The 26,674-nt window shown below is 38.2% G+C and overlaps 1 protein-coding gene across 38 annotated transcripts in view; it reads right to left on the bottom strand.

Annotated features, from left to right (window-relative positions):
* Positions 1-173: 173 nt before the first annotated feature.
* The window catches only part of Nrxn3 (neurexin 3), a 1,604,379-nt gene continuing 1,577,878 nt past the window's right edge, over positions 174-26,674 (bottom strand). For 17 of the 38 annotated variants that reach the window (XM_029484650.1, XM_029484651.1, XM_029484659.1 and 14 more), the window contains one exon: positions 1,629-2,983. In XM_029484650.1, the coding sequence (XP_029340510.1) occupies positions 2,682-2,983 (302 nt within the window). In that variant the 3' untranslated portion in view covers positions 1,629-2,681. Of the gene's footprint in view, positions 3,608-12,179; positions 12,378-26,674 lie in introns of those variants that run through there. The other 21 variants (XM_029484636.1, XM_029484638.1, XM_029484646.1 and 18 more) reach the window with 5 other exon arrangements.

Here is a 26,674-nt window from a genome sequence, read left to right as displayed (position 1 = left end):
TCGTGAATATGCCCTTTGGATCACTCTGGCATTAGTACGTGGTCAGGACAGCCTAGAGCACATGAACGTGGTTCTAGTTTCCTCGACTCTTAGTAAAATATGACATACTTAGCTCTGTGCCCAAAATTTTTTTTACCAACATTAAGAAAATAAACATGTGCCATCACACAGGGTTTTGGGAAGAACATTTTATTGCTAAGCATATCCATGAACGAAAAAGCAAATGGGAAAGCAAAGAGAAAAGGAAAAAGAAAAAAGCAGGAACATCGCAACATTATGAAAAAAATCTCTTTCAGGGTCTGCAAAGAACACAACAGGAATCCGATGAAAGCTCTCGTACAGAATGCACAAGTTCCCGTAAAACTGTCCAAATATTAACTTACACTGAAAGGAATATAACAAATGAGTTTTTACTCCGGTTTTTTAAAAAAAGTGGAAAGAAAGAAAGGAGAATATCAGTTCACAAGATCTCACGACTCCAAGAACAGCAATCTGTCACAGACATCGAGATATAATCAACTTCATATAGGCTGGGCCATTTATCTAAAATCGTGCTTAGATATCCTTGTACAGTCCTGTCTTTTTTAATGACAACAACAAAAAAAAGGAAAACTCTTAACACATTGAAATCTCAGATAAGGAGGAACACTGCTTTCCATACACATCAGTAAAGGCTACCACTGTTTTCGACTGTGCCTTCTGCCCCATGTCTTTAAGATATTGTTTTTTTCAAAGTCAAATATTCATGCAACTTACAAAGACCAGCAAGAGTAGATTTCTAAATCTAAACAGCTGATTGGTTTTCATCTGTACAAAAGAAATTGTATATGCCTGCCCCTCCAGATGACACATTCCACCTCGGTGAGAGTATATGTGTCTTGCTTTATCTTCTTGCTTTTTGAATGGCTATGGCCATGAAACCAGTTTGTTTGTTTTTTTTTTTTTTAATTACTCTGTACATTGTTTCCTCTTTACAAAAAGAAGACAGAAAGAGAATGGGACACAAACCAAATAAACAGACAGAAAGGAAATAACAGTTCTCAAAGCGGTATGTACATACACGACTAAGGGATTATACCAGCAAAAATGTAGTAAAATATGTAAACAAAATCTGAGAAGTTTCTGTTGTTTGTTGTTTAAATTCTCTTTGACACAGTTAACTGTGACAAAACGAAAACTCACACTTTCTTCACATTTTAAGGTTTACTTTTTTGTTGTTTTGTTATTTTTCTTTTAAAATAACATTCTCATTCCACTTCAAGACTTTAACAGATTTCTGTGTCAGTCATCCCATCAAACATACCATGATAAATATATCTGTATATATATTTATTTATATATATTATACTATTAAATTCCTTTTGTGTGTGTGTCACAGCAGCTTTATTCATTTATTTATTTGTCTTTTTAAAAAAAAGATGGGTGAAAGGAGACATGAGGAGATGGGAAGGATTTACTCACATCAGGCTACAAAGTTAAACCATATGGAAACCGTTATTATGTTGGGGGTGGGGAAGTAACTATGATTTTTCACACACTGCCATAACTTGGCTTGTGTGACCACTTGTGGTTGTGTTACAAGTTAGGAACTCCCCTGCAGTCTGTTGAAACAGATGCTAACATTGTCTTTTCTTTTTTGTGTTTTTTTTTCTTTGTTTGCATGCATTTCACAGATCCAGTCCACCCCCTTTTCCCTTTTTTCCTTCCCTTAGAAAGGCTCTGCTTTAATTCTTGGGGCTTATGTTTCCCCGTTCACACACTTTGGGTTGATGGACAGGGACAGTATTTGTTAAGTGAAACCAATAGCTCTGATAACACCAGCCCCAAACCCATCTGTTATAGGTTTGAATGGCAAATATTGGAATTAGATCTGGGGACCTGCTTTTCAAACGGCTTGTCATCCCACATGGGTTCACCAAAGCATTAGGAAACTAACAATTGGTTCTAGAGACACCACAACCTGCTACATGGAGTGAATGCCATGGTAGATTTTGAGTTCATATGGCAAGAGTCTCATACTTTTTTTTCTGAGTATATTTTTTCCTTTTCTTCTTATGTGCAGTCATTGTCAAAAAAATAAATGAAAACCCAAAAGCTATTTTCCCCTTAGATCTTGGAAAGTTACACGCACACTGGCCAGAACCAGATAAGGGTATTTCTGGGTTTCTTGTTTTGTTTGTGGTATTTTTTTTTAAGCGTTTTTCTTTTCTTATTTTTTTGTTTTTGTTTTTTTACATAATTAAACAAACAAACAAAAAATAACCCAACATTGTTACAGTCAAGATTCACAAACATTATTACAGACTCACTTGGAGCTATGGAACAAGTAAGCCATATGGTCTTCTACTCCTTTCCAAATGTTCTGGAGAGAAGAAAGCTTCCAAGGTCATGTGGAGTCATGGACTTGCTCCAGGGCACTAAGTGTGTGCTTTATGATACAGCAGGGCAGAGAGAATTTTCTGTCTTCGGGCCAAGGCTACAACCTTGCAGCATGGCTCACCATTACACAGAGAGATACACCATCGTATGTGTCCTTTTAAAAATGGTTTTTCCCACCATAGTCGTGGTACACCCCATCTCACAGAACACATTCAACAAGTTAGATCTCATTGTCAAAGTATTCAGGTGTGTGTATAGAAATAATTCTGCTTTAAGTTCGCATACGACTGGTGGTGTTATGTTTACACATAATACTCCTTGTCTTTGTTTTTCTGTTTCTTATGGCCGCTCTTGGAGCTGGCTTGCTTCTCCTTCATGAGCGTGCCGTTGCTCTGGGCCGAGTTGCTGATGTAGTTCCTCGTCTCGTCCACTTGATAGGACCCCTCGTCCCTGTTCCTGTACTTGTACATGGCGTACAGGAGGATCAAGATGCAGAGGGCGGCAGCAGCCACAATGCCGACGACCATCCCTGTTGTACTGCTGGACTCCCGGATCACCTCTGAGGCCCCCGGAACCCGTCTGATTCCTGGCTCCGTGGGGTTTGCTGTGGGCACATTACGGAACATGGGGGAAGTAATTAGTGGGCTCTTCAGTTTGGTGCTGTCTAGCTCATAGGCAGTGGGCAACGGAAGCAAGACTATATCAGGCTGGGGTTTGAGATCACGGTTATTCATTTTGCCAGCTGGCAATTTGGGCACCATCCCAGACGAGGAGGACGCTGTGAAGCGGATCAGCTCAGGGGACAAAGAGGTGGTTGTAGTTCTACTAGTTTCCGAGACTTTGTTAGGTCTAAAGTCCTTGGATTCCCACTTGGGCGCATGTGCTTTGTAGCCACCTTCGAAGATTGAAGTGGAAAGACTCTTATCTGTTACCAAGGAGAAGGTGGTGTAAAAATCTTCATCATCAGTAGGGGGCAGGTTAGAGTCAAAGGTTTCCCCTGAGCCATACCCAGATATCACCAAGCCATCATCATCACAACCATCGCTGCCTTGGTCCGACAAGCAAGGTAACCCCGCCTCAGAGGTCATGGACAGGGAATCTTTGGTGGTCTCAATAATGGTGAGGAGGGGGCGGAAGGTAGGGGGGAGTGTAATGGAGGGTACACGAGTAGCAATAGGAGGGGTAGCTAAAGGGTCTTCTACCAGAAGAGGAATAACTAATTCACCTCCTGGGATTGAAAAGAAAAAAAGACATAATTAGTACAGGCGTAAACACAGTTCATCCTTACTCTAATGAATGCAGGGCAGAGGTTATGCTTCTGAAATTACTATAAAATGAGCTGCATCTGCATATGGGTAATTTCTGGCTATTGCCTTATTATTCTGGACTGAGATAGAGCTCATTATAAGCATCTGCCTACCCCAGATTTGGAACCTTGAAATCAGAGCCTTAGATTTTAAAGATACTCTCAAGTGATTTTGAGTGGCAGAATCCAAACAGGCTGGTTTCAGGATCTTCTGGCAAGATGATGACTTTCAGTCAATAATGTTCTTGGAAATACTATGAAGACTTCATGTGTGTGCTACATACACAGTGAGCTTTCTTTATGGCTTTAACAACATGAATATAACATTTCTTTATTGCTTTCTTGGATCCTACCTACTGGCTCTCAGGAGCATGATGATGATCTATTTTCCATTTAACTGAGACCAAGATCAAGACCAAAGAACTCTAAACGTTTCCTGTACTACCTTGGGGCTATCCTAATTTCCCATTAGCTAAGAGACAGGAACAAACAACAGGTTTAAATGTTCATCTTGATGCATTTTGATTATGTATCTCTTGAAACTCCCTTGACTCTTAAAATGACAACTTGCCTTGCATTAGCATAAGATGTGTCTTGTGCATTCAAGGCTTTTATGTCATATGAAATATATGCTGAGCTAGAAGCTCCATTTTAAAAATGCCCGGTCTAGGTTTCCATGACTGGCTGGAAACTCATGTTTTGGTTGAGAAAAGTTGAGTTAGCAAAGTCAATTTTGAAATCAGCGACTCTTTACTAGAGTGGCAATACATATACTAGTGTTCCCAGAAAGCTTCATCATTATATGATTACTAAACACATGGACAGCAGGGAAAAAGCAATTTAAGAATACTTCATAAAAACACTGTGTCTTGCACATCACAGATGCAAGAAATACTCTGCCAGGGAAGTTGCTCATTTAACTGTAAGGCTGACATTTTCCTCTCATGTCAGGAAAAAGTCTCTTTGGCATCTCTTTTCGATTGAAGTGGCGTGATTTCCAGAAGTCACCACTTTGTGTCCTGTCATTGCATTTATTCTAGAAAGACATAGTCTAGTCATAACCTAAAATTGTTTGAAATCATAGATTCTTTTCAAATTCTGTAGAGCAATGTGCTGAGACAGTTTTCAGGTACAATAACTTTTAGTAACTCTGGCTTCCTGCAGTGGGGAAGCTGAGACAGGCTATCCAACAACAACCAACCTGTAAAACAAAGGAGACAGTTTACTGTCACTGACTTTAGAGAACAGTCTCTGAGATGAGGAGGAGTCCCTAGGCTTGTGGGGAGGGGGATCTCTGAATTTAGAAGATTAGGGAAGGTACTAGTAGGTTATATGGTGTGGCCATTTTCCTCTACAGGAGCAGTATCTGTGACCTAACCAAACTCACTTCCAAGAATAGCATAATTTTACTCTACAGTTAGAAAGTTGATATGATACTATCAGAATGCTCTTTCTGAGATGGACTTAATGGCCCTTATATGTGCTGCTGTGGGTAGCTATTTTCCTGAGATGGGACAACTAGTGTGTGTGCCTCGGTTAATAAATACACCCATTGTTCAGGTACCCTCCTCCTCTATCAGCAACAAAGCCAGACAGGGATTTGCAGCAGGTTCAGTGCTGGAGACTTCCAGGGACATTCCAGAGAGTGAAATCTTTAAGTTTACACAGTCTGCCATGAATCTTCCTATAAAGATTCATTCTTAGTACAATTCTACTTGGCATCCCACAGCTTGTATCTTTAAACATCACCAGTGGTTCAGGAATACTGTTGTGTCTGTGCTGTCCTGGTTCCAGGTATGTTAAGAGGAGTGCCTTGAAGCAAACATAGCAAAAGCCTTTGGCTGCTTCCTTATCCAGCCATTAATTGTGCTACTCAGCAAGAGAGAGTTGGTCAGGGAAAAGTGCATATAATTTATGTGAATCATTCAGAAGGGCAGAGACAATAGAGAGTTGTACGATTATTTCCCACCTAACAGGTAGTTTTATTTTATGAAGGGAAGTAAATCAAGTATCTTCCCAAGAATCTCAAGATAGTCTGCGGTCTGGAGTCTCAGCTTGAGTTTCTGTTCTAGGTCTCAGAGTTTGAACTGGGTGAGAAAAATGATCTTTGCAGGGTTTGTAGAGCTTTGGGTTTGCTTTGTTGGGCCAGTATGCCTATTTTTTTTTCTTTTACATTGTGAACATATATAATTCATATACCTTGCAACTTAGTTAATACATAATTTACACTCTTTTGCTAGTTTTTATAAATGGGATTTGGAGCACAATTCCCTAAAGGTAAGCTAGCCCTAAAAACTAATCTTGCACAAACTCTTTTTCTTGCATTTGTAGGGGTAGGAAGAGGTGTGCATGTGTTGTATTCAAGATGATCTGGGTAGAGGGCAGTGTTTGGACTGAAGCTCTCAGCCATGAGGAAGAAGTAAGTACAACTTTGCTTTCCAGGAGAGGATAAGACTGGGTGTTATTTTCAATAAAATATTTGTTGTCCTTTCTCTCTGCTTCTGTGGTGTGTGTGTGTGTGTGAGAGAGAGAGAGAGAGAGAGAGAGAGAGAGAGAGACAGAGACAGAGACAGAGACAGAGACAGAGACAGACAGAGAGAGAGACAGAGAGAGAGACAGAGAGAGAGAGACAGAGAGACAGAGAGAGAGAGAGAGAGAAAATGGCACCCATGAACCCCACAGGCTGTGTGCTATAGTCAGAGATTTTCAGAACTGGTGTGATAGTTTTGCCTTTGTGTGACAGAGTCTCTTCTTTTGGGTGACTGTGTGTGCTCTAGTCTAGTCTAGCAGATCCTCAAGCATCCAGGTGACTCTCCTGTCCAATCTCCACTCCTGGGAGTGCAGAAAGTACAATCCTGCAATATGGTAGGTCTGGGGGCACAGAACTCAGGTTGTCAGGTTTGGGAACTAAATGTGTTTTTTTTTTTTTACCTGTAGCTGTCTTGCTAATTTTGGATTCCCTTTAATTCTGTTAACAGGAACAAGTGTTCAGCATATGGCTTCATTACCAACATAAGCACTGAGTTGTATATTCCTGATTGTGACACCAGAAACATACCTCTTAAGCAAGGGAGGAGACCATATTGAAGAGGAAGGATATCTGACTGGTTGAGAAGTGATTCATTTAGATATACATCCAAACTCTTTGACCTTCAATGAAGATAAAGATCACTATCTTCACGATCACTAGAGGGCATTTCTTTGCTATTTTACTGTACCACCTGAAACACTCACCTGGAGACTTAAACTTGACTGGTTTTTGTTTTGGTTTGGTTTTTCTCATTTCATTTTTTGTTGTTGTTGTTTGTTTCTTTGTTTTTTGTTTTGTTTTGTTTTGTTTTTGAGACAGGGTTTCTCTGTGTAGCCCTGGCTATCCTGGAACTCACTCTGTAGACCAGGCTGGCCTCAAACTCAGAAATTTGCCTGCCTCTGCCTCCCAAGTGCTGGGATTAAAGGTGTGTGCTACCACGCCCGGCTTTGTTTCAATTCTTGCTCAAACTTCACAGGGTTCTTTAAAAATCTACAAAACTCACTCAGCTTACAGTTGAATCAGGCCATTCCCCATTGCTATTCTTCTCTCATCCAATAGTCCAGCAAGTATTTCTGATTTCAAAATGAAATAAAAATCCAAACCTTCCAAATAGCACAGATAGAGGGCTTTAAGGCTTGCTAACTAGCAGTTTTTAAAGGGCTGGGGAGTTCCAATGTGAGGCGAGAACAGAATACTTACTTATTTACCTCATTTGTTTAGTGGATCTGTGCATGTATCTGAATGTGTATGTGTGTATGTGTGTGTGTGTGTGTGTGTGTGAGATTGTTGTATGTAGTATATATTCATGTGTGGGAAAGGCTATGAGCATCTGTACACATGTGCAGGGGTTCCCTATAACTGTTGTATTTCTCTGAAGTAGAGTCTCTAAAATTAGCTTATGTTCCTCTGCTAGGCTGGCAACTGGCACACCACAGAGGTCCTCTTGCTGAGCTTACAGGTCCACATAGGACACCTGATCCAGCATGTTCATGTGTTGGGATCTGAATTTGGATTCTCATAGTCATAGAGCAAACAAGCCCTTGTAGGCACTAACCTAGCCCCCCTAGCTCTATAATTCATTTTAATATGAACTTTTGTCTTCAAGAATTGAGATGAATTCAATATTTATTAAACCCACTATATTTATGGGCTCAACAGTCAAGGATTCAATAGACTGCAGATAGACACGCCCCTCCCACATAGTGTCTGCAATGAATATGTGCAGGTTATTTTCCTATTATTATCCCTGAAATACATATAGTCTATCAACTTTGCATAGCATGTACATTGCATTTGCTGTTTTAGCTAATACAGAGAATACTTAAAGATCAAGGAATCTATACACAGGTTCTATGCAAATTATGCCTCTTGTTTTATTTTGGACAACAGATCTAGATATGTTGTCCAAGCTGCTCTCAAACTTCTGGGCTCAAGCAAGAGCCTCACCTTCCCAAGTAGCCAGGATACTAGTCATAAGCTAACATACCTGTCTGACTATGATATTTGGGTTAAGGAATTGTCCTACCTTCCTTCCCTGTTGCTGTGGTAAAGCAGTCTGACAAAAGCAACTCGAAGGATGAAAGGTTTATTTTGACTCATAGTTCAAGGTTACAGTCCGTACTGGAGGCATATCACAGCTGGTGGGAGCTTCAGGGAGCTGGTCACACTGCATCCATAATCAGGAACAAGGAATGCTTGGGTTCACTTTTTCTCTCTTATTTTTATATCGCTCATGATCCTGCTCCAGGGAATGATGCCCCTCACAGTGGATGAGTCTTCCTATCTCTGTTAACCTAATCAAAATGTGCCCTTACAAGTGTACTCAGAAGTCTGTCTCCCAGGGACTTAAATCCACATAAATGTTGGTATCAGAAAGGTACCTAGAACTAATCTTCCAGGTCAATTGATCCAAGAGGGCAGAAATGTATTGTATTCATATATTCACCTTCATATGAGGTGAGGGAGCAGAGGGTACATTTTTTTAGGAATGATGTAATAGCTAATAATATGCTTCTCCTTTATAAAGACTATATAATGATCAACCCTGTCTCTAAGCTTCAAAAACTATTCACACAGTCATGTCTAATACTAACAGGCAGAGTGATTTGAAACATGGAATACATCAAAATCCTAATGTTTTATGTCATCTCTGGAATTTTCCTTTGGTTTAGAATAAGAACTATCTGTATTCTTTAATGTTCGCATCTTAAAATCGGGAATATACATTTTTTTTGACAAGGCTGTGCTTTTCCTTAAACTAGAGAGCTCACTAGGGATATAAAAGGTCTATTTTAGCCCTGAAGGCTGCCCTGCTTTTTTTGCTCTATGAGTATATTTATAGATATATAATTCATGCCTCTAGGGCTGATATCTAGCAAAAGGGTCTGTCTGCCATTGCAAAAGAGAGTGTATTAAAAATTCAATAGAACTCTTCTGAACTGTGAGGATGTTGTCAGTGATGGCGAATGTAGTGGGTCATCTAAAAAAAAAATGCAAGAAAAGCCAAGACCAGCATGAAGTTTCAATGTGGCTCCGGCCTTTCTGCCTCTCTGGAGACAGCTGACTCTGGAAGGTCACAAACATAGAAATAGAATGATGCTGAGCAGAGAGCCTCTAGAGAGGACTCCATGCTCCAATTGCTGGAATTCTCTTATGTCTATTTCAGTTCTTTACCTTATCTCTGATTTGCATTATTCTAATCCATTCAATATATAAAGACACTCATTTACATATTTGGTGAGTAACTCGGTGCACAGATATGCTGAGCTTTTAACCATTAAATGCCTCTATATTGGTGACCTTCAGAAAAAAAACTTGCATGGACAAAATCAGCCAGTACTTAGTAGAGAAAATACCAGTAAAACTTGAATGTATCAATGGAGCGTAATTTATATTTAACATGATGAGATTCTTCAGTTAAACCCTCAAGTGGCACACACACACACACACACACACACACACACACACACACACACACTCCTAAAAAAAATAGTAAATGGTTTATCTGGAAAGAGTAGAGTTCAGACAAGCTACCAAATCTGTTTTTTACATATGTCCAAGAAAGATGAGCCCAAACAGCTTGATGTACTTATGTGTAGTAAGCTAGGGGATGCCAAGTGAAGCTTTCACATTCTTATTACTTACAAGCTTTTTTTCTAAACTCATTTAGCCTAGACTCATATTAGCATTGGAATTATACTTTCAAGCCACACGAATTGGTTATCTTTCCTCAACTCCATGGAAAATGGGAAAAATAATGGAGTCTATTCCAAGCTGTACTTCCATCCAGGAAAGCTTTACTAGTTTTATTAATATTTTGAACTATAGACACCCCAGTCATTGATCAGTTTCTCTGTCCTTTTTAATGCAATGTACTTATATGCAAAGATATAAATACTCAGGGTTCAAGAGGCAATTTTAATCATAGACTTTGTGGAAAGATTCATAATCATTCAATGATCCTGTATTTGGGAAAAAAAGTGATTAACCTCTAATAAAACTAATAGTTTTTTTTCAACAAACATAAAAGCCTTTAATATTATTAGGTATATTAAGTCTCCTTTCTAGAGAATTTTATCTTTTAAACCTGAAATTCTATTCAACATGTCAAGCAATATAAAATTGCTTGAACTGAGGTGAAGAGAGCCCATTCATTAAAGTTTCCAGGCTGGAAATACATCTTCTATTCACTGCTCAGTTTGATACTTCTTATAACAGTTCCAGATAACAGTGATATCTAGAATTAAATTTATAACATGTGACTTCTTCATTTAAAAGATTGCATGGTACCTCCCACCAGCCCTGTGCTTGTGATGTGCAGCTGACACACTGATCTAAACAACCTTAAGGTCGAGGCATTGTCTCAACCCAGAGTGACATAATGGTGACATCTACCCAGGTACTTTCTAAGTCAAAGATGAATGATGGAAACCACTCTGCATCGTCTTGAAACCATCATAACATGCCTATGAAGCATACCTGATGAAATCCTTCAGGATGAATAGAAAGGGGAAAGGAGAGGGAGACAGAGGAGAGGAGAGGGAAGAAGGGAGGGAGGATGCTTGAGCCTTCTCCCTGTGTATACATGATGCAATGTGCTTTTGCCAGAAGTTTGGTGTATTCACTGGAAGGCATCAAAATCATAGCACAACACTGTAAACACCTGGGATTCTTGATGTCTTTATTCTGAGTAAAATTGATTTTGTAGCCTGTGGTGAAGATGATAGCGTAATCCTGGAGAACCACTCTACCACAGTCACTTGAGAGTACCTTATTTCCCCTTTGCTGAAAGAAAATAAGATAAAGGGCTGATTTCCCTGAATATCTTCTAAGGAATTAAATTAAGGATGAAATTACCACTGATGATACTTGGAACTAACTCAAGTCAATTTGGGGGTGGGGCATGCCTTCCATTTGCTGCAACCAATTTTAATATCCCACTTTAGAGTAACCAGTACTGTAAAGGCTTTAAAGTCAGTGGCTACAAATGAGCTTAATGAGCTTACACCAAGACTAGGCTTCTTTCAGTTGATAAGAACTGGCTATCTATGCTCTTTAATTAAAAGTAGAACTCCTATTGATTATCGAATGCAATTCAGTGCAAAACAGAACAGTGAAAATAAAGCAAAAAGAGGCCCAAATAAAATAAAATAAAATACTTAATATAGTTTTCAAAATCATAGAGATAGAAGAAAATAAGACCAACATCATAGCCAAAACAAATTAAGCAGAAGGATAGCAAATAATACCACCAAGGCATTCACAATATAAGAACACAAACAAAGAGAAATAACCATATAGAAGCTGGAGAGAGAGAGAGAAAGAGAGAGAGAGAGAGAGAGAGAGAGAGAGAGAGAGAGAGAGAGAGAGAGAGAGAGAGAGGCAGAATTTCAACATAGGCAAAATAATTGAAATTATAACAGAAAAGCATACCATATTAATTTATAGTCAACTTACATCAACAAATTGCCCGCATGTTTTTTGGCATGGAAGAAAAAATTTACAAAAGAAAGTTGTGTAAGAATGCTCTTGGACAAATAGAATTGCCACATTCTTGAAACTTGCTTTTTCTGTTGTTGTTGTTATTGTTGTTGTTGTTGTTGTTGTTATTTCTTAAAAACTTTTGAGCAAAATGTCTAATTTTTCAAATATAGTAATTTACAACAGAGGATGATACGGGGAGGCAACAACACATACATTCACACCACGTAACATGAAAAGAAAAAATCTGCACTTTAGCAATTTTTACTCTGAAGGGACTTAGGAGGGCATTGGTTTTTTTAAATTTAAAATAATTCTTCTTTCTATGACTGAAATTGGAAAAAAATATAATTTGCCTTTAAAAAAATCTATGCATCTATGGGGCTTGGAATGATTTTTTTTCACTGTAATTGTTCCAATATATATTTAGATTTTTATTATCGTTTTTTTTTTTTGACAAATTTTAGATTTTCCTTAATTTAGGGGAATGGATGACAGCACATAAATTTTAACAACGCTAAAGAAGGGGAGAGTATGGGAAAGGAGGGGTGTGGAAAGGGGAGGGGTGTGTCTATGAGTGTACTACACAGGAGATGAAGATGAGAGGGGTAAGTGTGTAAGTGAGTCGCCATGTCCATGTAAGGGCGGCACGGAGTGATCTAGCTGCATTAGAGCTTCTGGCTGTAAGGAAGGGATGGGCAATATACAAAAACAAATGAGCCTACACATGCCCATCTATGGAAATCAAGAACAGAACTCTAACACTGACAATCTCACACACCCTAAGCTGCAACTTCTTCAACATGCAATTATTACGAAATCATTACATTTTCATCATGAGATTTTCAAATCATAAAAGCACTTAAACTTTTTTTCTCCTCCTCAAAATAGACAAAGTACATAAAATAATATTACTAATACTCAAGATCAAAAGGTTAAAAGCAAAATCAAGGAGACTAGAGTTATGCATTCAAGTTGAACAACTTCATGGGCAGTCCCACAGCCTCATCTACAGCTGGGAGTGGAGAGATCCACAGAGGGGATGAGAGGTAGTGTGGAGCAGAGAGTCCACATACCAGGATGCTATTGAGTCCTCTGTACAGAAATGGTATGTTCCAAATGACATCATCCACCTTGCACAAGCCACCCATGATTTGTACTACTGCCAATGAGACTGGCTCATCTGAAAGGCGAGGATGTGAGTCCTGCAGCTGAAGTTGTTCCACATTTAAAGAAAGAGTGTGAAAAAAAAACTGTAGAACACAATTCATAACTTTTTCTCATCATTTTGGAAAATCAACTCTAAAGATAAAGATCTAGCAGTTAAAAAAATACATTGATATATATATATATAATACAAAAACATTTAATTTCCAAACAAGAAGGGAGAAAATAACAAAAAGATTTTTGTAAAAGAGATGAACAACCAGATGCACACGCTGAGAAGGCACAGACAGAGCAGTCAGGGGACATGGCTTTATATTCACATTGTTTTTGCTGGTTTTTATTTGAGTATTTTATATTTGGATCATTGATCCCCCCTTTTGTGACAGCCAAAATTGAAAACAAATCCCGATATTTCTTTGGAAGTTGAATTTTGATTTTGTTTCTCTTAAAAAAAAAATAAAAAGGGCGTGCAGTCTGGATGTACGTCCTAAGAAGACAGTTCAAAGAGAAGGCGGGTATTGTCTATCACCCCTGAACAGTCGGGATGTCAATCAAGTTAACACATGCTTAAAGTAAGTTGCATTTAGGGAAAATAGAGAAACAGAACAACGAGCTGGGTTAGGCAGAGAGGTCAGCAAGACAAAACCAATTTGGGGTGGGAAAAAGGAACTGAGTTTTGATTCAAGCTTTTCCAGTAGGGGCGAAACACTGCAGAGGACTTCCTTTCATATTTTAGGATTCAGGTGCATTGTGTGTGTGTGTGTGTGTGTGTGTGTGTGTGTGTGTGTGTGTGTGAGAGAGAGAGAGAGAGAGAGAGAGAGAGAGAGAGAGAGAGAAGAAGCCTGTAATGAAATGAATTGAAATAAAATATAGCAGTTCCCCAGTTGTTTGGAACTTCTTCAGAGGACTTGCCTAGAAGATATAGTTTATAAGGTGTATCAGGACTACGGTACCATTACTTCATGAGTATTCTTATTTTTTTTCCTCCAAACTGAAAGAGTACCAATGGTTTACAACTGTATATCAAACTATGCCTAGTGAATGGAAGAATAATGATGTCCAAAGAAGACATTATCAGCATCAGTATCTACAATTCTGACCACGATGCATTCATTGTGCTTGAGGGAAGTGATGCCAATTTTCTAGAGACTCATTCGAGAGGAGAGAAAACATTACATCCAATCTACATTAATAAAAGCAGACAAGATCTAATGAATGTCTTAAACCTGTGTGCACATGTATTCGTGTGCTATGTGTGTGAGCATTGAGAGATAGATATTTAAAAGAGGATGAAAGGAAAGAGGTTTTAACAAATGGCCTCATCCCCTACTGGAAGAGATCACTGAAATTATAATCATCATTATATCCCTGTGAGAACTATAATTTTCAACCAAGGACTGGGAAACCCGGGTAGGCGAACCCCAAAGGTAAGACACTTGAGAGCACTTGGGTCTGACAGCCAATTCCAACCACTTCAAAGAACCCCTTTGGGTGACTTTGACAAATTGAATAAATTTTGAAAATGAGGCCAACTTCTGCCCCCTAGGAGACGCCCCTTTTATTATTTTATTTTAAACAGAATTGTAGTAATATGTCCCCATGGGTCAGTCCGTACCAAGATTTTTAGTCTCTGGTTTAATAATGTTAATCATTATTTTTGGAACTTCACAAAGCGCAGCTGGAATGTTTCTATACGGAAGGAAGGCAATTCCAATATTAAAATAAAAGAAAAACCCTTGTTGTCATTTGGTTGAGCTTTTGACTATCAGTAGTTTTAACAGTGAATTTTATTTAATGAGACAATCTGAGAATCACAAGGTAACTAACCGCTCGTAAGGCAACTCATAAGGCTTCATTTGGTGATATTCACATCAACTACTTTTGTTTCTCAGGTCACTACTGAAAGCAGAAAACAGAGCTTGTCTAGATGAAGCTGAAAAGCTGAAGACTGCAGCCCTATCGGGGTATTCAGATTTCAGAATAATGGGTGGTGTTTGCAGGAATCTATCATCAATTTGGGTCCCCTAGGGTTTCTGTGGAGTAATTTGCCTTTTTCAAAAATGCTTGTTTTAAAACCCTTACAAAGTAGGACACCACTTATTCTCCAGAAATCACAGTGTGTTGGACAATTCAACACACTAAAATTTAGGGTTGGCACTTTGCAAATTAAAAAAAAAAAGAGGGAGGATATATTTCTTTTTAAATTCATGGAAGCCATAATTTGAAATAAAGCCAAAACACTCTGAATGTAGAGAGCATATCAATTTTTACAATACAAGTTAGTATCCAGTCATTAGTAGCCAAATGTGAAACTGCTTTGCTCTCTAATACAATACACAAAATAATACTGTTAATCATTCTTTTTCATGGCATAGTTTCGTGCTTATTGTTCATTATCTATCTATAATCACTTTAAATTTTCAACAAGTTTATGTTATACATTTATAACATAAACTCTTCTAAATGTTAATAATGTGTTTCAGTTATATTTGCCTTTGAGAACAAATAATACAGTAATTCTATTAAAAATAGCATATTTTGATGTAACCATTTTTATCTCAGCATGTCCTAATAGCCCCATCAAAATGGAAAATATAATGCTTACAAAGAAAGTCCTATAAGCTAGAATTTCACAGGTCAGAACTCACTGTGGAAAGTTCTCTCCCACTGAAGGCAAATATTTCTAAACTACTGGATGGAGGTGGACCAGGAAAAGCTTATGGATATACTCACATAGTTTGAGGTCAAGCCTTACCTATCTTGGACGCAGGTCCTCCTTCTAATAAGACATGTCTTAAACACGAAAAGGTTGAGAGCCAATGACAAAGCTCAAATGAATGGTAGTACATTTCAATACATACTTTCCTTTCCCACTCAAAATATTAGGAGGGTGGGGAAACAGGCAGCTGTCTCAAGAGTCTCACTGCAAATCTGAAAACGTATAGCAGCACCAAGGAGCTGAGAGATCACAGATTTTCAAATAATTTGCAGTAGATTTATAAAGAAATGATTATGATTTTTTTATGTCTACACAAAGGGGAGGATTCTCGTGGGAGAAACAACAGCTCAATTCTACACACATGTTGTCCTAGAATGAAAATGTTGGCTTTGCAGAGATGTGTAATCAGAAGAAAGTGAGCCTGGCTAAGATCTTTGAGTCAGCGTGAGCCTCCCTATACTTTGACATGTCATGGTATTGTCCCCAGGTACACTGTGACAAAACTTTTTTATATATGGTACTTGTTCCTAAGTAAAAATGTTTAATAGCTTGTTTTTAATGCTAAACAAAAGGTTCACACATTATTTGTTTCAGACAGAAGAATGCAGACATCATCAAATCCAATACTCTGGCCTGAATTTCTGTGTGAATAATCACATGTTCATTTTACCTTCATTCACTAACTTAAAAGAGTAGATAAGAATGCATAAGGTATTCAAGAAGGCATTATTATGTTTTAAAAATTAGTAAGATAGCTGAGCCTACAGATAGTAGCAAATGTTTAGACATGTGTCTGAGTGTTATCATGTTTCTTTAGGTCTATCCTGCAATCTCCATTCTTCTTGAGACCATATCTATCCTGAATTGACTATTAACTCAGTGTTCCAGCAAGCTTAATTTGTTTGTCAGATAAATTATAAGCAATTTGAGGGAAAGGATAGTATCTTCTTATTTACATTTATTTTCACACAAAGTAGAAAATACTTATTCAAATGTTTATTTGAATAATTTGAATTGCTTAAGTTCTTGTCCTCACCTTAGCCTCTATATTCCATAAAGGCAATCACATTTATATCACTGACATGCCTTGACTTAAGATTGGACTCTCATACAGAGAATAGAGACTTTCAATCAGAGACCCTAAATATTAGTCTTAGCTGTACTTCAGAATAACTTATTAGACATTCAACAAATCCATTCATGCTGTTGAGTCTATTTCCTCACATGTGATGCAAAGATTATGTTGTCTGCTCAATTAGTCCACCTCACAGAGTGCATTTGCACATCTAATAAGATTTTAAATGTGAAGGTGTTTTTAAATTCTAAAGGTCTTTGCACATGGTTGCTACTATATTCTTCAAGGACTGCTAGTGGCAACATATTCAACAGAGGAAGCTGAGTCCCAGGCGATCAAGATCAATGTTATTTCAAATGTGATCCTTGGAGTGTTTACTTCAGTAACAAAGTCTAACCTCAATCCCAAACCCTGACTATTACAGACATGATAACGTCTTTCCAACCCTGTTTCTACATCTTCTAGTAATATTGCCTTCTCAATGCTTAACTCACTCAACTTTAAATGGTGAGTGTATGTTATTTACACATGTAATATTTTTACCACTTTATTAAACTTGCATAGGTTAGAAACAAGCTCTGATGAGGTCATATTTAAATGCATCTTCATCAGGATATATTTATTATGTAGCAAGGTTACAGACCTAGGAGGGGACTCTGGTCCTCTGACTATCAATCTGCATAGATGGAGACCTGGTAGTATTAAAGACACAAAGAGAGATAAAAACAAAGAAAGAAAACTCCTCAAACCCTTTGGAAACAATCCTGGCCAATGCTGGAACAGTGCGGTAAAATGAGAACATAAGAGTGAGGGAAGGTTGAGGAAGTATTTCACTTTCTTTTTTCCCTCCAAAGTTTTTAATACCAGCTAAGATGTACAAATGAGAAACAACGATTTAAAAATGGCCAAGCATTCTGTGTGTATGTGTGTGTGTGTTTTTAAATACTGTTTTGTTTTAGTGGTAATCAGTTATTGGTATAAGTGAGCTCTTCTTTGCCCATGGTAATTATAAGCTCCTTGATGCACAGGTTGACCTTTCATGCTTCTGTTCTATTTTTAATCTGTTTAACATAGATGCATCTAATATAAATTTTGTTGAACTGAACTACAAAATAGAATGGCTTGGTAAGAATTAGATCTCTGCTTTGGGAAGTTGGTAAAGAAGGAGATGTTTGAAAATGCCATTTCTCATGACACTAGTTTCTTCTGTCAAGAAGGAGAGAATGAAGTGATCTCTAAGCTGTGAACTTGGTCACCTTTCCCTTCTTCCTTGTTTTGCTTCCATGTAGATTTAGCATTTATGGATGCATATTGCTTATTATAATACTATTATAGGTGAGATAAAATGCCCATTTTATAAGCAGGGGCAGCAGAGCACCCCGAATCCTAACAGGAAAAATAAAGCCACCCCCAGCGGGGACAGGCAGATACTCATGGGGGCAATGGCACGCACAATCGGCGCTTGAGACCCTCCCCTGAACTCACTACAAGGGCGCCTGCTTTCTAGTGGCCTCCCACACCACCACCATTCAGGGAAAGCTTCGTACCTCACGGCCCTGCCCTGGAGCAGCCAGCAGACTGCCAGCTCCACGTGGGCCAATAGTTGGCCGGGAGGAGAAGAAAAATGACTTTACCATAATGTTTTCTCTTGCCAAAGAATTGCTGTGGGCACATTTAATAACCATAAATTAACCCCATGCTAGTCAGTAGTGGATAGTCTTCTGTTGGAGATGGTTTTCCTTTCCAGCTTGAATAGTATAAGATGCACAGTCTGCCTTTTTCCTGCCCTGCTCATACTAATCCAGCCAACTCTTAGCTGGCCTGAGACTTAGCTTTCGGGTTCTATTCCCAATGAGCAAATAGTGTTTTTGATGTTCTCCTGTTTCCATGATGTCTGCCTTGCGATAGGCCCAGACTCAACAGAGCTGAAGACTATAGACAGAGCTCTGAAACCATCAACCAAAATAAGACCATTTCCCTTAGGCTGATTTTCTAAAGGATTTGGTCACAGAGGTAAGAAAAAAAACTAACATACTTAGGACTTCTTAATTTTCCTAGTGATACAGGCTATCACCTTAGCTTTAAACATCACAGATAGGGTGGAATTTTTTAGTTCAAAACTCTGGTCACAATTCTAACTTGCCATATCTGCTTGCCTACACAATATTTCAACTTTGATAATTGAAGAGGCACCTTGAAGTCAGCCCCAGCTGACCTGAGATGTTACCCCATTTAGCCTTTCACCCATATAAGGTATCAGATCTTCTGGGACCCAGAAGATCTGATACCTTCTAGCTTCTGTGAACAACAGGCACATACTTTATGTACAGATATACATGGAGGCAAAACATCCATAACCATAAAACTAAATATTAATTACCTTTTAATTTTAAAAGTGGAAATTTTAGACTATCATGGACACCAAATGATGGATTGGGGACTTTTACACTACATGGGGAGAAGGAGTGAGACTGAAGAAAAGCAGACATTTTTGTTCACAAAGGAAGAATTCATTGGAGGCTTTCCCCTTGGAATATATATCTGGAATTTATGAAAGAAATTTGGGAGGAATACATTCTTGAGTCAAGGTCAGACAGAAACTCAAGTAAAATGACTACCTGGAGTGCTGTACAGTGGAGTCCAATCCAAAGATAAGAAGACTTGGATGGGTTGATTCTACATATCTGTTATTTTCTAATTTTTGGTCTATATTGTCTCATTTCTTTACCTGTGTCAACTCCTTTGATAGCCAACACTTCACCTCCTATCTCTGAATATTGTTGATTTCATTCTTAAAAACTATTTTACATACAAGTGGAGTCATGCAATATTTTGCACACACACATTCTCTCCCTCTCCCTCCTTCTCACCATCCATCCCTCCCTTCTCTCTCTCTCTCTCTCTCTCTCTCTCTCTCTCTCTCTCTCTCTCTCTCTCTCGCATCCACTCTGAATCAACAAGTCTAGAAGTCTCACTTCAACAGGGGGACAAAAGTTAATGATAATGTATTATACTCTGTATCTCAACTAAATGAGTACATTCTAAGTTCCCTTGCCACAGGGGGAAGCTAAGTAACTAGCCATGATGAATGTGTTTGTCTTGAGTAACTGTTTAAGCAATTATGTATTATAAATATGAATTATATATGTTTTTCTACATATTTTCTATACATATTGTAAAAGCATGTTATATACATCAAGTGTATCATAACATGTGGATTAAGTCACTTTGCTCCTTTAGAGTCCCACAAGCTTCTCCAAACAAAAGGTTTTTGCTTTTATCTACCAGGCAAGGTCTGTGAATCATGTTAGCTGGCTCTTGCTTCATTTTCCAGGGTTGCTCCTGACCCACAGGTCTCAGGTTCTGGACATACATTTTGCTTCTGTCCTAGGAAAACACATCTCTTTGATCCTTCTCTGAATGACCCTTTCCTTGACTGAGCTCTCTCCTGCACTTTGTGTTTTCCTCTCAGCCTTTGGGAACTTTGCTAGTAAAACAGCTGCCCACTTTTAATGCCAGCACCCGGTATACTTACTCATCCTTCAGTATAGGATTTACAAGCTAACTCTTGGCCATTTATCTCTTTCCTTACATTCCTATGTAACACAGTTTTATGAGAGCAGAGACTTTGTATACTTATGTATTCTCCTTAGTTCAGTCACAGACACATAGTATAACTCATCACACTGAGGTAGGCAACCATCCTCCCAGCAGCCTGAAAGTCCCCTTCCAAAAAGGGCCATTCACTTTTATTACAGAGCCTTTCATAGCTCCTAGCATGATGCTTTGCTCACACAAGGCAGGGAGTTGATGTTTTATAAACAAATTATTGAGCCACTGCTATTTGTGCATTGTTTTTTCTTTTATTTACTCTTTTTTTATGCCAGAAGGAGCTTTGTGACTGGACTTTCCCATCCACAGGTAGCTTAAAATTCCTTTTGAAATATATAATATCTTCTAACTTCTTGTCACCTTCATGAACTGGGACAGAGATGGGTATTAAAAGCACAGGGTCTCCTTTGCAGCAAGGTCACACATTGTTTTGTTCTATATCCCTGTGTGTGATTTGTCATATAAAGCTACCATAACATGTGCATAGATACGGGGCTGTTTAACATTGATGACTGTCTTCAGGCAATGGAATAATGGACCAAATAGATTATTACCAGAGAAAGGGCAACTGGGGTGAACACAGGCTTTGTTATCCTTTCCTGCTGAGGTCTTGCAGCTTCGCAAAGCAGAACTGGGCAGCGGTGGGAAATTTACTCTGGACTGGTACTATGATAGTTCAGAATTATGTTTACAGAGTAATGAATTATTCAAGAAGGCTTACTTTGATTCTGCTTTCTACAGAACTGACGTCTTCTGGCCTTATGAACAGAATTTTGCCCATGTTTTTATTGGTGTTTCCTGGGTGATTGCAACTAGATATTGCCAGTGTGTTGCTTTATCTTTGCAAGAGCTTGAATTTTTGTTTAGTTTAGTTTTGCTTTGCTTTGCTTTGTTTGATAGGGTTTCTCTGGATAGGCCCAGCAATCGGAACCTCTTCCTGTAGACCAGACACTGGAGTAAAACAAAGAGATCCTCCTGCCTATACCTCCTGAGTGCTAGAAGTAGGTGTGTGCACCACCAACCACTCAGAAACATGAACTCTCTAGGTCATCCTCTGGAAATAATTGAGCGCTCGACAACATAGTACAATAAGACTCATTTTATCATTTACTCTGAAATCTATCTCTGTTGCAAAGAATACAGAGATTATCAAATTAATTAGACCACTGTGCTTTCTTAGTCAATGGAAGTTAGTCCTATGAAAACAAAATGAAAATCTTGCCCAGGACCTATGCACTTGACATAAAGGGATGTATTATTAATTTATGGGTTTGAGTCCATTCAAATTAAGCTTCAAGTAGGTGTCTTATGGGAGAAGACTTCAAAAAGGCTTGTGTAGGCAAGAGAAATATCTTAACTTCTTTTTTTTTAAGATACAGCAAATCAAGATGGAAATTGTGGAAAAGTTCTTAGTTATTCAAAAATATCAATAAACTTAGGTGTCTAGATTTTTTACGACAAGTGTTTAGGGCCAAATATATGTGACCAAGAAAATGGTTGGCATAGTGATTTCCTTTAACATATGAGAAAGAACACATAAATTATAATTGTGAATAAGTTGTAATCATTTAGTAAAATCATTAATTAGTAATAAGACTTCTAGAGGAAAGTGTTTTTAAAAGCATTGGCAATTTAAACTGCTAGATATTGCAAGAATAAATGTAAATCATTTATGTAAGAATTAAAATTATATCCTAAATATCAGTCAGGGCTTCAATAAGCTAAATTATTTATTCAGAATCATATAACTGAGAAGCTGGATAGCAGTAACTGAATAGGCCCTGGAAGCTTTCAGTGCAATTACAATGCCACTTTTAAACAAATATTACGTTTTTTGTCTTATATTCTTTTAAAAAAAATTCCATTCTCCACAAAATTGAAAAGTATAAATAAGTTAGTCTTAGACAAAAAAAATAGAATTTCCATAGGGTGATTTGGTGGCCCTAGGGTCATTGGAGATATATTTCACACATATTGGAGATATATGAGTCATAACAACATAATGAGAATTGATATCCAGATGAATACTGAAGACTAACTTTGGCCCATAGCCTGAGAGTCACCTGGCCCATGCTAATTCAATCTTCCAGATAAAGATAGTTAGGGACAGGATGGCAGGGAGAGACTAAGAAAATGCAGTTTAAAAAATTCTCCTAAGGCTTTGTTTGTTTGTTTGTTTGTTGTAGGGATAATGTTTATATTTACTATGGGAAGATGTGTCTTTTTTTCCTTGCCTACTTGAGGCACCTTGTGATTGGTTAAAATAAAAACCCTATGTCCTGTAGCACAAGGCAAAATAAAAGTTCAGACACCCGGCAGAGACGGGGGACTCTGGAAAAAGAGTCAGGTGTGGGAGATTTACCATCAAAATGTGGAGGTGGTTGGAAACTGAGAGGAGGTAACCAGCCATGTGGCACTATACTATAGATTAGTATAAGTGGGATTACTCAGTTAAGGGCTAGTTGGGAACAAGCCTAGCTTAGGTCCAAAGCTAAGCATAATGAAAATAAGCTTCCTTGTCATTCTTCAGGAACTGGGGCAAGCATAAGAAGGCTGTAACAGTGATTACAGTTTTTCTGCAAAAATCCAGTTTGGAGTCAGCATTCTAGATTCTGATATAGTTTCTCTTTTCATCTGGAAAGGATGTACAGTAGGCCGTGGTTAATAATACAGGTGAAAAAGGTGACTATCTTTTAGTGGTAGCTACACTGATCTCAGATGTGATCTAACTTTAAATGACTGGCATAAATCATAAGCATTCCTGTTTGTACTATGGGTGTAATTTGCACTAAGGATTGCCTTGAATAGAAGATAAGATATAGAGCATAACTTCAAAAACATGACAAGGTTAATAATTATCTTTCTGGCAGAACAAAAGTTATCAAATAGTTTCTAAATAGGATTTAGAACCGAACAATAATTATTATTTTATATTCTGTCTATTCTAGGATTGTTTTTGTGAAAGCTTTGGATGTCAAATAATTACCCAGTGAGATGATGTGCAATTTGGTTAGTTGGCTACTTCTTCAATGAACTTTAATGAAATCACCAATGCTCTCTGGATATTTCTGTCCTATCTGATTATATTTCATGTATAAACCCCATACTACATTCTAATCCATCAATGGCTATAAACAAAGTTCTTAAAAGAGCCATAAACCAACTGTTGGAAGATAGCATCATTTCTGTTTATTTCTTCGTATTTTATTCTGCATTGCATGTTAACTCTGTTGCACAAGGTTATGGAAGGACATCGTTTTGTTGTTTTGGACTGATCCTATGCTAGGTCCTGGAAGGAAAGAAGAAACCATGAGGGAGTTTCTTGTGCTAAGTGCTATGTAATCAAACTGAACTCAGAAATAGGCCACTTTCGGGGAGCGGGGAGGGGGAGGGCAAGAGAGACTTTTCTTTCTTTCTTTTTTTTTTTGAGCTTGCATAGAAAGAAAGTTTCTTCCTTTTAAACCCTGTAAGATAAGCAGCTCTCAAATTATCAGCTTCTTCCTCCCTGTTTCTGGTCTCTTCATCATGTTTCCCCTCCAATGCAGCTCTTCTCATCTCGAGTGAATAATCATTATGTTTTATAGCATGAGGGGAGACTTCATGTTACAATGATGGATATGGCCAATAAATCTTGCATTGAAATTTGTTGCAATTTTGTCTGTTGGCAGGCTCGAACATGTGGGCCCACGATTCATTGTAGGGCATTAAGAAAAGTGTCTTTTGAACGTGTTGAGTATGCATGGCATTTTTTTCTTTTTTTTTCAGGTGTCATCCACATTGATTTTCTGAAACATGTCTCTCAGTGACTCAGCCTGACAATTTGACTTGCTTGCCTGGGCAGAGAACCCCAAGGATTCACATGTTTCGACCTCTCCAGTGTTCACATTATAAGCATGTATAACAGCACCAACCATTTTTACATAGATTCTCAGGATCAAAGTCAGATCTGTATCCATGTATAGGGAGCACTTTGACTGCTGAAGGCATCACCTCGATAGCCCAACACAGGTATCCCCGGAAACAAAAGTGCTGGGGGTGTCTGGTCACTTTTAATGTCTTTTCTTACAAACAATAGTCACCTTCCCTCATTAGGTCTCCAAGGGCATTCATTACTCTCAGGTAAAGTAAATGGATCGTCTTTGAGTTTTTGCAAATTTAGTGACTATGTAACTTGATTTTTAAAGCTTAATGCTACATATGAGGACCATATGAGGTAGTATAGGAAAATGAAAGTTGTGGAAACATTAAGGATTTGCTTTTTAGCAACGGTGCCATGTTCAGTTAAGAAAGTCATCATGGTAAAATTCTGAAACCCACTTTATAACCTCTCTCTCTCTCTCTCTCTTAAGCATGAGCTATGCACTTTCACATGTGGTGTTTCCCTGTAGGAAACATGCTCATTAGCTTCATTCCTGTTTGATACTAATCGTCGAGAGCAATATTTCTCCTAGTATGACTAGCCAAAAAAAAAAAGTCTATATTTTTAACTTCACTCCAAGTGGGTAAACTGTACTCAGTTTTAATTTAAAACTCTTAAAAGGGTACATATTGTTTCCACCAAGCATCTAGGACTTGAGTATGTCATTTGTGTTTTCTTTCTCAAAACAGGATATTTCATAAAACATGTATAATATATAAGTTTCTAGGAATGCCCTGTCTTGCACAACAGGTGAAATTCATTGACAGAAGCCAGTTACTACAATCAACCTTACTCTCTGGTTAAATATAGAGAAATAAGCAATTATCGAAAAATAAAAACAGTTTATAGTGCACCCTGTGAAATTGAGGGGTGGGTGCAAAGGGAGACAGAAATATTCCCATGAAGCTTCAGTGTTGGGAAATGCCTACATTTTAGACAACTGGCTAGTGCGCAGTCCTGAAGACTGTTTTAGAAGGAGAGAAAACCCAAAGAAAGGACTTACTAAGGTAGAAGCCTCCAGAGTACAACTCTCTGATACTTTAGAAAAAAAATGACATCCAAAGCTGTTAGTGGGGGAAAAAAAAGATAAAAAAAAAAAAAGAATTGACTCCATAAAGCAGTAGCAGTGACGATTTGTGGCCCAGAGGAAAAACCTCACAGAGAAACAGAAGATGGGAATATTTGTTCAATATGTTTTCAGAGAAGCTGGGGAGATAAGGAGAATTGGCGGCTGCTGGGCCTTTCCCCACAGGTTATACATCCTACTAACAAGCAAAGCTTCCAGAAAGCAAGCTCTTCTGACCTTGTTAGAGAAGACACAACATTAAGAAGCAGGACTTGAAGGCTTGACTGCCTGGCTGTATGGCATCAAGCAAGTGACTTAAATTCTGTTCTGCCCATTTTTTCCAGGCTGTAAAACCGAAGTTGCATAATAATAATTCAATGAAATAGCTTAAAGAAAATAAGTGTCTTTGTGAATAAAACTCAAAACCGCTCCCCCAAATTAGCACTATCAATTGCTGAATGTTTCATGTAAGTTATAGTTACCGTTCCCTTAATATCATGATGTTACATTCATGGAGGCTCATGCTTCATGTGATGCTTTAAGAACCAAAACGCAATTAACAAACATGTCACAGCATCTCTGCCTTGCTGCACCTTAGAAAATGTTGCTGATTCCATTTGTTTAAGAGAGGTGAGAACATTCCAGAATAAAGTGTGAAGTTAATATTATTACCTCCAATGCATAGGATGCAGAGCTAAGCAGGTGGTAGGCAACAAATCAAAAGATGGGTGTTTGCAAGTTGACTCCCCACTGTGCAAACTCGCCTCTGCAAGGAGTCATTTGGAACAATGGGCTCAAAGGGAAAGACATAGGGGTTAGTGGGTCATCGATTTATATTATTTTACGTTCTATACACTTTACAGAAATAATACCGAATCTCCCATCTAGCAGCTCTTCGCTTTTAGAAGAAAATACTTTTTGGTGACTAATTTTTATTGCTCTGGGACACTCTGCCCCTTTGTCCTTTGTTATATGTTACTGTTCAGACACTTGGAGTTTCCTGGAATCTTCAATCTAAGGTAATCAGAGACAGCATGGTGACAATTATCCATCTGTACTCTGCAGCTGCAAGCAGCTCTTTCTCCCTTGGAGAACTCCTATTACAATGGTGGCCAAACAAAAGAAATCCACATAAATTTTAGAAAGCATACCTTAAAGCAACAGGTCACATATGCTAGTCTTATCTGTCCTCCAGAATACTGGATGGACCTTCTCAAGAGCCAGGCACTAAACGCATACTGTTTTCCAGCTGAAGAAGGGCTCCTTATTTTTAACAAAATCCCATTTCTATTCTTTTTTTTTATACTTATTCTGTTTTCATCTTTTATTAGATATTTTCTTTATTTACACTTCAAATGCTATCCCCTTTCCTAGTTTCCTCTCCAAAAGTCCCCTATACCCTCCCCCTGCCCTGCTCCCC

Source organism: Mus caroli, chromosome 12 (assembly GCF_900094665.2).
Source record: "Mus caroli chromosome 12, CAROLI_EIJ_v1.1, whole genome shotgun sequence".
In the NCBI taxonomy this organism is placed as follows: domain Eukaryota; kingdom Metazoa; phylum Chordata; class Mammalia; order Rodentia; family Muridae; genus Mus; species Mus caroli.
Note: the sequence above shows the minus strand (reverse complement) of the source record. Positions and strands in the feature narration are given on the sequence as shown.